The sequence below is a fragment of the Neodiprion fabricii genome, chromosome 6, assembly GCF_021155785.1.
Source record: "Neodiprion fabricii isolate iyNeoFabr1 chromosome 6, iyNeoFabr1.1, whole genome shotgun sequence".
Lineage (NCBI taxonomy): Eukaryota > Metazoa > Arthropoda > Insecta > Hymenoptera > Diprionidae > Neodiprion > Neodiprion fabricii.
This window is the reverse complement of record NC_060244.1, coordinates 17,134,590-17,150,243: the sequence shown is the minus strand read 5'-3', so window position 1 is coordinate 17,150,243 and position 15,654 is coordinate 17,134,590. Positions and strand designations below refer to the sequence as shown.

Below are 15,654 nucleotides of genomic sequence, written 5' to 3'. Positions count from 1 at the left end.
GCCCGTATCTTAAAATGGGGCTGCACGGAAACGCGGCGAGTGAGCGAGCGCGTTCTTTGCTTCCACGAGACCATGGCTTCCACATTGTTTTCTATAAATTAATCCGGGGAAAAGGAAAATCGTTGAGTGCAAGCACCGAGAGAAATCCCCGTTTATTTATTTATTTTTTTTCTAATTTGTACTACAAAACTCCTCGACTATTCGATACAGTATTATTCTTTATCGTTACCGAAAAATTTATAATTCTGGGTAAGAAATAAAACTGAGTTTCGTAGATCGATACAAAGTATGAAATCTTCTTTCTCGCGAGCGATCGTTTTCATTTTTTCCAACTTGTAGTCGATTAAACGAACGAATTTAATATTGCGATGAGCGCAGGATGTGCCAGTGACAAGTATAGTTATATTCAATTTTTCCTCAACGAAGGGAAAGAGTTTTTCATGGGGTCCACGGAGGGAAAATGAGATATACTGCAAGTAGGCATTTGTCTATGCGTCGTTTATCGAGACGAACGTGAAACAAAACTTGTGACGTCGTTCTCGCGTCCTCTGCTCACAGAAATCTTAGTTTTTTTTCTCTTTAAACTAACGTAATATGTGATTAGATTTCACGCCCAGGCGTGCTGGTTTGCCAGTGTTGAGTTATTTGATTTACAGTGTGATCGCTGTTACACGGTTTACGACTCTGTTTTCATTTTTCAGGATTCTCCCAACTGAAGAACACCTTTTCCAACACGAGTTCAGGTGAGCTAATTTTACCACTCTGCTAAGTAGATACTAATTTTCCTTTCCTTTCCCTTTCAATTATACGCGAGAGATATGAATTATCTCACCCCTTTTGCCATTTAATCCAATTTCAAAATTGACTCGCGTGACGACGGTCGTTCTCCAAAATAATTCAGGATCAATGTTTGAACTACCAAAATCCCTTTGGTATACCAGGCACGTATAAAATGGTCTAGACTTTGCACTAAACGTGCTGAGCGAGGTTCCGAATTGTTCATTTGACGTAAATTCACGCCACCCGTTTCAACCATAAATTCGAATTATTCGTCACCTTGCTTTCATCCGCGTTTGCGGTTTGTGATTTTCAACAATGTTTTATCAGATTAATTAGCCCTACAGTCTGTGAAAATGCTTTGTCAAAAAACCCCAAGTTGGGCGTTTTCTCATTCCTGGCTCTCGCCGTCTGGTCGGAACAGAGAACACCGGGTAAACGAAAGAGAAAGAGGTAATAACAAAAAGAAAAAAAAAAAAGTAATTGAAAAGACCCGGCACCTTCAGCCAAGCTAATTGACTTCCCCATCTCAAGTCCTACACGACGTGAGAAATAAGCGCACGATCGAGGAGTGATGAGAAAAATCACGGTTTACTCTCCGGATGATTTTCTGATTTCTCAACGCGAAAGTTATACGCATATGTAGGAATTCTATTTACGCAGCAGACGGAGCGCGAGGGTGGATAGACGATAATGACGTCATAGATGGTCCCGCGTGCTCATTTGATATTCATACGCGAAGTAGGGAGGCAATGACTTCGGCGTTTCCAAACCATTAACTTCTTTTCCCGCCGCCCCGCAAGTAACGTTGTTTCAAATATCGGCTGACAGGTTCGGAATTATTACTATTATAATCGCCGCTTTTTGGTACACGAGTGACTGTCGGTGCAGCGTGTCTGGCGATGCACGTTAGAGGGTTGCAGATTGGCACACGGATGCGGATCAATACAGATTTTTTTGACCAAGCCATTGCAGCCAGCTCGTGTTGCAATTATACGTATTAATCGTTGGAGAGATTTTAGTTGCTTTTGTCTGTGAACTTCACGTGAAAATACGAAGCTAATCCAAATGCCGTCGAGAAAACGTCAATTTCCATTTGTTAATAGTGTTATTTTTGGCGTGCCGAAGATTCGACAGCCTGTCGTGTGCGTTGGCCAGTCTGGATATTCCTGAAACTAGTATCCCTGGGAGAAAAATATGGCAGACAATAAACGCGGGAATTGAATTTGCTGAACTTACCTGGGCGAGCCGAGGATTTCCGATGACCTCTGCCAGGAGCAGAAGAAGAATATTAAATTTCTTGTCAAAACATTTCCGAGGCGTACTTACGCCCAGTTCATTGAAACGCTAATATCGGTAACTGGAGATTCTTAGGGAAACCGGAGACTATTTTTCGTTGAGAAACCCTCGGAAACTGCCTATTAAACGATGATCGGTTCGAGCCACCTTGACGCTATTCAAATCCCGACAATATACCAGGTCGAAAATTGCCAAGGTGCGCCTCGTTCCCAACGACAGCACGAAACGTTTCGATAACCAGAAAATGTAGGATTCACAACGATAGTCGCTTGTACGACGGCGCGTTTTCTTGTCGCGTCAATGATATTTGAACCATTGTTGCGACGATACAGATTTCACGAGGTCGTTCTAGTAATTATAGGAAATGAAATTCTTCCCAGTGCTCTGAATATTTCAAATCAGGTTAAGCGTGCTCCTAATTATCCCCGCGCAGCTGATGAATAGACTCGACGACTAGACGAAGGTCTGGGCAGGGTACGAAGGGGATCCACGGAAGCTCGTTTCACCAGCCACTGGTTCAATTTTAAACCGTTTATACACTCAAGGCGAGAGAGAAAAAAAAGTAGGGAGCGGCAGCGGTGAATTGTCCATCATCCCTTTTCTGTCTCACGCGTTTTAACTCAACGACTTCACGCCGTCGAATTGATCAGCGGAGAAATCGATGCTGGAAGAAAATTGAGGCTGTTTCAGCTGCGACACGTTCTTACGCCATGGTCGATCTAATGTGGGAATCATTTGGACGGCATAAATTCAAAGACTTGTGCGCACTTTGAGAATTGTCACAAAATTCACAACGACTACATTCGTTATATCGATGATTTTTTCTTATTTCAATAGAAATATCTACATTGATTGTCTAATTCTGATACAATGTAGTTCAATTTATTCCTACCAATCGTCATAATTCGTTTATTGCTCGATCGTGAGTTTAGAATCATCTATAAATCATAACGATTCGGATTCACATGTATAGAATTTTTACTTATCAACTGACCAGCTCAAAAAAAAATCACCTGTCTCAGAAGCTTTGTAGCAAAAGAAACTGCGAATATTTCTCGCTTCTCGGTGTTACGGACGACGCGTGGTTCGTTCGCGTTAACCGGTAATTATATCGGGGTTCTTCTTTGTGTGGAAACGGGAGACGAAGGCGAGGATTGATGTGCGATAAAACGCGTCATCGGCATCAATTTCAAGGACAAAGTGGATGGAGAGTTTTCTCGGAGACGATTTACCCATCCATGCAGCGTGTTTCCAGCCCCGCCCGCCTCTGTAGGCCAAAGTATTCCTAACAAGATGTTTCCGAGAGAATTGGTTGTCTTAACAACTTCAGACTCCGCGATTCAACCCGCCGTGAAATATTCCCTCCCTAAGCGGTAAGAACAAGCCGCCGATTGCAAAGCGTATTTTGCGAGCTGTGCCGGTCTTTGAGGTTCCGGCAGCCGGCTCGTTAACGATCCAATTTTCTCTCGTGAAAAAAAAGTACTGCCCCTGGATTATGCGTGTCGATCGTGTGGTAAAATTACACCTTATATTCGGAAATCCTGAGAGACAAACAGTACTCGGTTGTTGTTTGATAATTGGTGTTCTGCGAGCGCCAAAAACTCATTGAATTTGAAACATCGAATGATTGAAGTCGCGTCAAGTTCACAAACTTGACAAACAATGTAGAAAATATTTCGTAATAGCGTTTAGAAACAATTAATCAAATGAAATGCAATATTTTCGGATGAACGAGTTGCGATTACGACTTGCCGAATTACTTCCCGCGTAGATTTAAAAAAATCTAATTTTACATGTGTGGTAAGTCCGTTAGTCGTCGCGTTACGGATTTTTAGTGCCGTCCTGCGGAGGAAGAACCGGGAATTAGAGCTCAAAGCCAAATGGACGGAAACATTTTAGCGGAGAGGCACACTGGAAATTTCAATTCAACATTCTTTGTTTTATGTTCGACGAAAAAGCGCTCGATTTCCCCTTGTCACTTTTTCAACTCAAATATTTGTTTCTTGTACAAAGTAGATGTGAAGAAGAACAGGAAATTCTTTGACAACCGTCACAACCGTCAATTACAAAATCATAAATAAGAATGTATCTGGTTTTATGCGCGTGTTGCGGTGTAGGATGGGTTAAAATTTTTGTCACAATTATCGATAGTTTTATTACTTTCAAATTGGAGATTTGCTGATTTCAGTTATCCAATATCGGAGATTTAAGGTGAATATTACAGTAAACTTTCCGTTATGGTTAAAAGTCGTTGAAGCTGATTTACATATTTCCAATCTAGTAAGAAGTGAAACCGGATGTTGGAAATTTGGGCAAAGATTTGCACATTGAGAAAAGTAGATTTGTTATCGTTACCATGAAATTCTAGTAAAATAAATATCGTTTAAATAACGGTTTGAATACTGTTAGAATCGCAAAAAACTAATTCTACTTAGTATGATAAAAAAAAAAAAAATAATTAATACATCATTAGATTTTTGGCTGCAGCTACGAAACTAATTTTCACTTTGAAACCTGAACTATACATTTTACGGTTATGGTCAAACGTAAAAATAGTTAAATACCGTACAGTAATCACAACTAGAAATTTGTGAGCACTGAGAAAAATTTCATTTGTTACAGTAACTAGAAAAATTCAGTAAAACAGGTATCGTTAAAAAAACTGTTTGAATATTGTTAGAATTACGAAAAACGAGGTAATTGCAATGCAAAATCAGTTTCTTCGGTTTACTCTACTTTTTTAGCTAAACAAGGCCTTGACGTCAATTTATTCTTGCACAAGCATTGAATTTTCGCAACAGTCGCAAGAAAATATAGCAACAGTGCTCGTAATGAGAAACAAAAGTAACGGATACTAGACTTTCCGGTAACAGCTAGAAAACTAATTTTCATTCTCTACCTAGATCTATATTTTTCGATTGTGGTAAAAAATGAAAATAGTTGAGGACCGAGCGGTAACTTGAACTAGAAATTTCTCTCAGTGTGGTTGTACCGAGCCTGGTTTTTTACGATTAAAACCGGGCGTAATTTCGACTTCGATTCTCCTTTTTTCCGCACCTACCGACGTATCAAGTGCTCGGCGAGGGGTGGCAAAGGGACACATTACGATATACATATATATATATGTATATATATATATATATATATATATATATATATATATATATATATATATATATATATATATATATATATATATATATGCAAGAAAAAGAGAGTGAAGAAACGGTAAAGAGAACCGGCGGCGCAGGGCGCGAGGAGTGGGGGTAGGTAGTTACCGGAGGAGGTGACAAAGATATTAATGAGGAATTAACACGCGTACTGAAGCCACCCTTAATTAGTAACAGTGAGTGCCTGGAGCAGCGGTTTGAGAGCCACACGAACCAACCAACACGACGATCGCTTTAGTGCCGTCTGCTTCAGCCGGAACTTACGCTGTCACGGTTCAGGGGTGGCTAAAGTCGGGCGCCTGCGACTCGAAACCGCGGAAAACCGAAAAGTAAAACCTTGACGCTGGCATTTCGCGAGAAACACGCGTGACGAGAGAACGCGAATCAGTCCTCGGCTCCGGGCTTCACCTTATCGGCAGTCGCCATCTAGCGGTAGAAATCACGAAACCCCGAGACAAGAAACCCCTCTTTCATTGTTGAAGCAGTTTTTTCCCTCTCGTCGTTCACTTTACGTTCAATCGATGCAACAAAGTGTGAGCCAGAATTCTGCCATCCGGTTGTGTCCCGGTATTTGCAAGGTACGCTCGAAGCGATCAGCTGGTTTCTTACTTTATCCTCGTCACGTTATTGCCTAGCCCGAACATCGATGCAATCCCGATATCCTCGTTTGAAAATTTTGTTTTCAGTCACTTCGTGACATTGGCGTTCGAGGAGCTATAAATATTCGTATTCCGATGAAATTGCAATAAAGATGCCACATCGTGATTGTCTCTGTTATGCGTTATAACTGAGCTTGGATTAGAGTACAACTTTCCAAGCCTCGGACCGACTGAAAACCATTAATGAAATGTAACGAGTTCAGTCGAGTGTTATTAACTTCTTTTTAACTTTAATCCAATTTTATCAGGACCAACTTTTGTCCGGATATTTGATGCCCGTAACGGATAAAAGCGTGTAACTTTCATGTACGACACATTATAATATCTCACCCACCGCTGTGTTGGGACATTAACGATTTAGTACCAGCCGTGGAAAACATTCGCGCGTTGACGGTCTAACGTTATATTGTATAACGGATTGAAACGCGTGAAGTTGTGACAAGGTGGTAGCTTAAACGCAATTTTCACTCCCTAATCTAGGAATCGTGACTGACATCTCAATTAGGCGGACAGAGACGAAGCTGCACACGCGACGTTGAACAGTGCATACTGGTGAAACAATGACCCGTTGAACTGCTGCTGCTGATGTTACAGCGCAAGACTGCGGCGAACTTACGAACAACGGAAACACGTTTGTCTTCTGTGTCGAAATTGTGTATATAACGTACGAAAGAGAAGATTATGTTGGCATGAATTACTCGAAATTGTTTACTCGTTGACATAGAAATTGAAGGAATCGAAGGTGTTGTTTTCTTTTCGAATGAATCGTTAGTTGCTACTGACACTCTGAAGAAACGGTGGTGCTAATATTGGTAAAAATCGTCGTCCAGGAACTAACGCAAAACAAACAACTCGTGTGGTCAATTTTGAAATTGAAGATCAGAAAATGCTAGCTTGCGAACGAATTGTAGTATCCGATCATCAAGTCAGTCCGAAGTATGGAAGACGAGCTTTCGGTTCAACATATTTTATCGAGTGACGATGCGATCATCCAGATTCGGTCGTACCATCGGACACGTGAATGTGTGAGTAGTGGTTGTTGTACATACCATGTAGTCCCATGCTGTCGGTGACGTCACAGTGTCGGCCATTTTGACTCAGCTGGTCACAACAATGGCCCTCAAAAGCTCGTACGCCATAATATCGGGTCGAGTACAATCGAACAATGCAAAGCGCGTACATATAGCACATATGTATTCCATGTACATATGTGCATCGAGGTGCGCGTACACGTAGGCGCATTCGATATCTATTATGGTGAAATTTTGTACCCTTTCAGTGTCTGCAGGGGTGGGTATAACCCTTTTGGAAATATTTTGACATCGTGGGCGTGGCCGCGTTGTTGAAACGGCAACGAAATTTCCCCGCTTTGTAGTCGAGGATGTTTAAAATGATATTTTGTCGCAACATGCACGTCGATCCGCCTCCGTGCGGAGGTACGCGGCACTGTGTAAATGAGTGACGTGAATCCGTGGAGAGGAGAGGAGAGGAGAGGAAAGGGTCGGCACTTGGGTCGCTTCGTCGTCGGCATGGATGGATTCGCGACGTTTATCCTATACTGTAGGTTCGGTCGCATTGTGGCGCATTGTGGGCATTGTCACCTTTTGAGGGCTGCTGCGGAGATTCACACCTTTTCAAAGGGACTTTCCGCGCCTTCTATTCAGCGGAAGAGGGCATCTCGAAACGTTAAATAAAGCAAAAAGGTGATGAAAAAAGAAGAGGCGGAAAATACGGAGGGGGGGAGGGAATCATTCTCCGCTCCTTCCACGTTTTTAATCACTGTTATACAGCCGCCGCTGATACTGTATTACTCAAAGTACACCGTGCTCTCCGAGTACTGCTTCCATGGTTGCAACTGTCACTCTCCTTCTTCTGCTGCGAAAGGTTGCTCGCACCGATTTTCAGCTCGATAACTTTCAGGCACTCGGATAATGCACCGCGGTGAAACGTCAGGAGGTCTAAACACGCAATTTTTCGCATGCTACGGTTGCTTAGTGCTTCAGGAATCTGTAGATGCGGAGAACAGACGACGAGAGAACGCGCGGAGAACATAGTTCACAAAGAGAAGGATCGAAACAAAGAGACGTCGGATAAAACGCGACAAACAAATGGCTAAATGCCTGATACGGAAGTTCGCGGGTGTTTCATGAAACGTTTTTTCACCCCGTCACGTTATCGCGCTTCGTTATGGATATCTTATGGAGATTTAATCTAATTTATTCAAAATAGCAAACATCACCGCGGTCCTCCGTTGGGTTATTTTTTGTTTTTACTTTTTATTTTTTATTCTTACTTTTGTTAATTGGCTTTCGGCCGTTCACACCCTTTGTATTTAACGGTGGATGTGTACAAACATTATCCATGAATGCTAATACAGTGCGATAAAATGCACCTCAATTATTCCCAATAGTTCATCCTAATCATCACAGATACAATTATCATCCGAACACGTAGTTGATTAATGCACTGCTATGGATTCTGTTCAAAAATTTTAATACTAAAGTGCACATGAGAAAAATGAAAATAGTGATACGTATACTGACTGGGAGAAAATTGATAAATTCGTAACAGATGCAACAAGTGAATACTGTTTGCTGCAGCAACATAAAAAAAACAAAAAAAAAAAAAACATCACAGACGTACGAAATGTATGCAGGTAATTAATCTAAAATTCGAACCATGTTGTTAAAAGTGGGAGACTTTGTTAATTCACATAATGGACTAAAATTTTGCTAGCAGGAAGAAAATTTAATAATAAACTGAATGAATTTGAACAGTTTTTATGGGCAATATCGAAATCGTAATCGCTATTAATCATAATTGTGTTGACAAAAATGTTGATTATTTCAATTTCCATTGGATTCTAGAGCAGTTTTTGTCAAATAAACGAGAAAACAAGTATTTTGAAATTCGGATGAATAGAAAAACTTTTTGAATCAAACAGAAAAAGATATTATCCACCTGCGAAGAAGTTTAGCACATTTTGCTTCTAGGTCTTTTAAAAACTAAAACAACTGCAGTTGAATCCATCAATAACGGACCTGAACAAACGATGATCAGTCAGTTTCGAGGTGTGCGAAGAAAAATTACACCTCTAGTGCCTTTGCCCTGAACTCGCGCAACGAGACAAACAAAGATATTTATTCTCCATCGAAGTTAATTTCTCTCATCTCACAAGTTCGGAATAGAGATGTCGGAAGAAGATCCTGAGGTTCCTGACTATTTTCTTTTTCCTTCCGCTTCTCCCTGCCCCGCTTCCTCTTTCCTCCTTAAACGGAAAAACACGTGGTCCCATTCAGGAAGGTGTTGACACGAAGGGTGTTTGCTAAGTAACTTAATATTTCTGTATATGTGTATATACCAGCGGTGGTACTTCGTTACCTACTAGAGCATGCAGTTGCCGCTGGCGCCAGCTAGAGTTACCTTCGCACATGCCGGCCTAAGTATAGATCATAGCCGAAACTTCTTCCTGACAACGCGACCGACTGCTTCGTGGCTCCGGCGCTCCTGCCGTACGGCAAAAACCTCAAGAAGCGGAGGAAGTTACACGTCGTCGAAAGACGGTTCGAATTCTATGGAAACTGTGAAACAATTAAGGATTACAAGCGAGATGCTGATAAATTTAACGACGCGTTCTTCACCGTGAAATATTCCCAGCCATGCGTGCAAAAACGTTTGTTTTAACTCCGCTAACTAGTCAGGGATTAATTCAGACACGACACATTTATATCGAGTTGAAATTGGTGTTTCTCTCTTTTTTTTTCATTCATGTCTTCCACCTCTTTTCACAATCACTTCGATGATATTATAGACTCGTACGTGTCTGAAATCGTTTGGTTATCTCTGTGGTGAAAATGTTCTTGAAATATCGTGTGTCAGGTATTAAATTAACATTTCTTTTCCCACTTTAAAACTTTCAAGCAAGAATGATTTTTGTTTTATGCCATTTTATTCGCTATTCTTTCGCCGGTATGACACAGTTTTGAAGGAGCGGGTGAAAATGTTTCTTCGACTTGGATAAAACGTTTTTACAGCATAGGCTTCACGTTTCAAAGTATTATACGCGAGATGATTAAAATATTTCGTACCTTCAATTATTGGCTAACCACTTGACCAAATTGCGGAAAAAATTCAAGCACAAATTTTACGATTCAATAGAAATTTTGGGTATGAAACAGCGGGCATTTTGAGTATTGAAAACTTGATAATCGCCGCAATTTTCAAAAAGTCTTCGCGTACAGCATTTGATTCGTATAACGTTGGATCACCGATTTATGACATCTTTCATTTTCTTTCTACGATGCTTTTGCGACCTTAATCGCTCTTGCGGTTCAAATACCGTAATACCGAGACTTCATCATTGAAGGAAATTTTTAGTTCCGGTTACCGCTCAGTCCTTAACCATTTTCATTTTTTACCACAACCAAAAAATATAGTTCTAGATAGAAAATGAAAATTAGTTTTCTAGACGTTACCGGAAAGTCTAGTATCCGTTACTATTCTTTCTCATTACGATCACCGTTACTATATTTTCTTGTAACTTGTAAATTTAAAACCTTATTTAACTAAAAAAGTAGAGTCAACCTCAGAAACTGATTTTGCGTTGCAGTTACCAAAAAAGGATCGACGATAACGCAAAATAGTAACGTATACCTCGTTTTTCCTAATTCCAACAATGTCCAAACAGTTTTTTTTAACGATACCTGTTTTACAGAATTTTTCTAGTTACTGTAACAAGTAAAATTTTTCTCAGTAAAGTTCTCACAACCATCGGGCACCCCAATAAAAAAAAAAGCCTCTCACGCCACGGCAAATCTCTATTCCGGAGCTGAGCAAGTGAAGAATCCGCAATTCTCCGATTGGCGAAAATAAAAAAATTAGAAAGAAGAAAAAAAAAAACTGTTTCACGGATCGAACAGGCATAGGAAAGCAAGCATCGTCGGACACGGAGTCCTGATATGAATCCGACGTGTGCGTGGCGTGCACGATGCGTTCCACGTGCCGCGTGTGTGCGTGTTTCCAACCCTTTAGGTGGGCAGCGGAGGCGAGTAGATAGCGAGGAATTTCTGGTATGCTGAATATTGTGCGGGGTGCGTCGGTTATAAGCTATAGTCGGTGGCGTTGGCTGCCGTAGAGGACTGGCATGGCATGCACAGCCATTTACTTCATTATGTCATTAAGCTTAATGGCCTTGGCCCTAACACGCCCATGGGCTATAGCGCTATACTCTGGCCCTATTAACTTCTCTCCGAAGGCATGAGGCGCGCGTAGACCAGCAGCCGCTCGATCGGAAGGACCTCTACGAATATCCACATTGCGCCGTCCTGCGGGAGGCTCATTGCCGTGATATTTGCACCCTGGGAAATCTCGTTTGTTACAGTTGACAAAAAAAAAAAAAAAAACAATAAGTCTGGTCGAACGAATATCGTTGCAATAACAGTTGCGGTATTATTGTTGGAATTACGAATGAATTTGGTCACATATTTTCTGGTTGTTGTACAGATCGATGCTATATTGTGTAACAAGAAGGCAAGCTCGGTCTTCTCAGGCCGAGCGTAAGTTTGCAATTTGAGTCGTAGGTGAGCCGAAGACGATGCTTTCTTGTTGCACACGATTGTTTATACAGCAAGAGTAGGCTGCCTGTTTTTTCACGAAACACGAAATTGAGGTTAGGGTCGCGTCATGTCAAATTTGTTCGCGACTGCGCGTGCGCGGAGTGCTGAAAATACCACTTTTAAATCCTTGTACTCCGCGCGTGCGTATTCGCAGACTCACCAGACCGTCATAGAAACTACTGGTACTCACTTTGGGCACGGAAAGCACGCATGGAAAAACGCGTGAAACGTGTTCGCGTTGTATAAACATGTTATCTAATAAAAAGAAATACAGTTTTTCAATCGAACACAGACTTGACATCGAGTTATTATCGTCGCAATAGTTACAAGACAACAGTGTACGAGTGAGAATTATTAAAAAGAACAGTAGCAAGTAATAGATTTTCTGATTTTATTTACATAACTTATTTCCGGTTATGATAAAAATGAAAATAGTTAAGGGCTGTGTAACAACCACAAAATTTGCCATGATTTATCTTGGGGAAACACTTGTATCGGAAAATCTGATTCTTGCACAATGTTCTTATTACGGTGGCTCAAAGCTTGTGCCGATTGATCAAAATTTTTTACGAACGTAGCAAGATATTCACGAATTCTTACCGTATTGCGAAAATTTTTTCTTCTAGCTATCATATGTATGTATTTATCCCGTTCTTAAAAAAATCGCAAACTACTTTAACGCACGTGCTCGAGTCTTATAACGGTCGATTTTCTGAATCTGTTAACCTAACACAAGCGAGTCCTTATTTAAGGAAATTTTTCAAATTCATCAAACGCTGGTGGAAGTGAAAAAATTGTTCCGGAAGCAAAATAATAGTTGGCTAATTGTTCGTACCAATTAGGTTATATTCCTGAATTATGTATAGGTACACGAAATTGATATTTCATGGACAGTTATGCAGAATCCAAAAATTATGATTTACTTCTGGACTGAAAATTTGCAATAAGACAGTCCGGAATCTGGAAATGCCTAAAACTTCAGCCTTACGAGTATTGCATTGATTTTCGTTTATTAATTCTGTAAATTTTTCCTATTGGTTGTAAAATTAGCGACGTGCGTGGAGTTTAGTTCATCGATTCATCACCATCTTGAGGTCAAATTTGACTGTATAAAATTGATATTAAATCTTGAAATTCGTCAATTAATATCGAACTGACGAATCTGACTTAAAGTCGACCTGGAAAGCTCTGCAATACGATAAGTGTGAGTATCCGGATAGCTAACAGAGCACGTGAAATGGTAGAAACGAAAAAAGGGGCGAAACAAAAAAAAAAAAAATTGTTGTAGGTACCTAAGGCTAGACGCTTCCTTGGACATTGAAATTCTATTGCACCTGAATAACGGGGCAAGGACATCGGGAAACAAAGTCCGACTCGGACCGAGTTTGAGAAAACAAAAATAAATTTAAAAAAAAGTACGTAAAAACTTGTTTTCAGGCAATCAACACTTCCTTCATTGTACGTTCGTGACATTTGAATGCGTGGCCATCATAATATTCACACCATTCTTCTGGCGTCGGATTTCAATATGGCTTCCAGGAGCAGGAGTAGAAGAGAACCAGTTGAGACGCGCTGTATTGAGAAACACCTTTTTATTAAGAAGGTGTGAAATCTCGGACAAAAAAATCTTGCCATGATTTTTCTACTATACAGGTTTCGCCGGTGATATCCATTTTTTTTTTTTTTTTTTTTTTTATTTTTTTTTATCCTCGTTCTTTCTTTCTCTCTATCTTTCCCTCTTCTGTTCTAAAGCTTTTATTTCCACTTTTTTCTTTCCAGCTTACGATGATTTTTCCTCTCACTCACACGTGATCACCGACACTCGCATACTTTCACCAAAGTCATAACGACAGTTGCGAATCAACTTTTTGGAGAGACGCTAGAAAAGTGAGAAGAAAATTGTCGCGAATTTTTTAACGAGCCAGTCGTTCGTCCAATCGAGCAGATTGGCAAAAATGCCCAATCGATGTCGAAGTTTAAGCATCGGAGCTGCAACGCGGGAACAGACGAGTGGATTAAGTAAATTAATTTCACCCCAAAAACATGAGCGAAACATTAGCAGTTTAGCCCCTAACCTGCTGGTCTGCTACAAGTGTTTTACACGATGTTGGGCGGTGTTACACGCTGGAGGGAAACGGTTTGGGGTCCCTAATCTAGCGAAACATCCCTCGGGACAAGCCGGGGCTACGTCTATAGGCAATTCGCGCTAATACCATGGAGTGGCAATACTGCTAAGCTGACTTCCTACCGTGAATTCAACTCGGCTTGTCGAGTCCGCCACGCTTTACACCGTCACGATTTCACCCCGTTTTGTATCGACTTATTCCCTCCCTCGTTTCGCCCAAATTGTACGTACTACGCGTTCGTCGAACGTTACGACACGAATCTCGTCTTCATGATCCGAACGCAAGCATAAAAAAGAAAAAAACATAGTCGGGCGAACATAAGTCAATGTTCGATCCATTTTTCTGACAAAAAAGATGACGAAATTTTCTAACCAGGACCTAAAATCCAGAAAAATTTCAAGATTGGAATTCAATTAAACGTTCCGAAATGATTTCGAACGAAGGAGTCCCAGTAATGCTGTCATAATTGTGAATAAAATGTTATTCGGATTGTTCGAACATTTTTTTTTTTTTTTTTTCGTCTACTATCAGTGAAAATATTTGTCAGTGTCGGAAGTTGATTCCTGCAGGGTAAAACAGGTTCACTTCTCGGTATGCGGCAAACGCACATGCGTCTTTCGGTGTAGTAATATCGAATTCACGTCAGCAGAATGCGGGGCGACGAAAAAGGGACTGCAGTATAGCTGCGTATCGAATCGGTAAATAACACGTGTGTCATGCTCAAGGGTTGCGCAAATTATTGTCACGGAGTACTTGCATCGCTGACCCATGAGACCCTTCCCCTTCACCGATTCCAAGCCCTTATAGCGCTGACCAATTTTTTTGGGAATACAGAATTAAACTGTTCAAAAATGACGTATCATTGCGCAATTTTACGGCACCAAAGAAAGTTTTTCACGTCACAGTGTCACGTGTCTCAAAAATCTTACCGGCTTACTGGCCGAGTATCGAGAATGAAAACTACGCGATCTGTGTTACTGCGATTCACATTTCAAAGTTACGAAAGAGTATTTTTATGCAGCATTTACATTTTTATGTGTGTCGAAATTTTACGATAAAGGCAGTAAAATTCTATGATTATAGTTTCAAATCCATTTCTGCATAGGCCGCAATGTCACAGGTTACATTAACTTGTAGGTACATTTACGGTACATACACTGAGAAAAATTTTTAGTTTCGGTTACCGCTCAGTCCTTAACTATTTTCATTTTTTACCGCAATCGAAAAATATAGTTCTAGGTACAAAATGAAAATTAGTTTTCTAGCTTTTACCGGACAGTCTAGTATCTCTTAGTATTCTTCCTCATTACGATCAATGTTGCTGTATTTTCTTGTAACTGTTGCGAAAATTTAATACTTGTGCAAGAATAAATTGACGTTAAAGCCTTGTTTAACTAAAAAAGTAGAATAAACCTCAGAAACTGATTTTGCATTGCAATTACCAAAAAAGGATCGACATTAACGCAAAATTGTTACGCGTACCTTTTTTTTTTTTTTATTTTGTGCGTTGCGTTGTTTTTCGTAGTTTCAACAATATTTAAAGAGTGTTTTCAATGATACCTGTTTTACCAACTTTTCTTAGTTACCGCACAAATGAAATTATTCTCAGTGTAAGTGATTAACTTCGAAGAAGTTAAAAAGTTGCGAAAATCGGTAACTATTTCGATTGTCCGAAACCACTGACCCACGGCAACGAGTTGAAACCAACCCGGGTTCCGAAATCCATTACGATCCTGACCAACATTATATATATAACCGAAGGTTCGAAGTATCGAAGTATCTCCAGCCATTATGGGCGTAATCGGGATTCAGCAAGCTGGCGGCATTCAGCCGCGGATGGTAGGAACACGGTTTGAATTGAGCATAGAAAATTTTCAATTACCCTCTAAAAAGACTCAATCTCGAAGTTTAAAACATCTCGAGCCGCGGAAGGAGGCGGGGGACGAAGCATCGTGTTCGGTGAAAAGATTTCCAAATTAAATTTCTGGATTAGTACCCGTTTAATGTG

The 15,654-nt window shown here is 40.5% G+C and overlaps 1 protein-coding gene across 4 annotated transcripts in view; it reads left to right on the top strand.

The window, feature by feature from the left end:
- Positions 1-15,654, top strand: part of LOC124184938 (visual system homeobox 1-like) — a 75,994-nt gene that overhangs the window by 14,797 nt on the left and 45,543 nt on the right. For all 4 annotated transcript variants that reach the window (XM_046575191.1, XM_046575188.1, XM_046575190.1 and 1 more), the window contains exon 2: positions 702-743. In XM_046575191.1, coding sequence (XP_046431147.1) covers positions 702-743 — 42 coding nt within the window. The remainder of the gene's footprint in view (positions 1-701; positions 744-15,654) is intronic.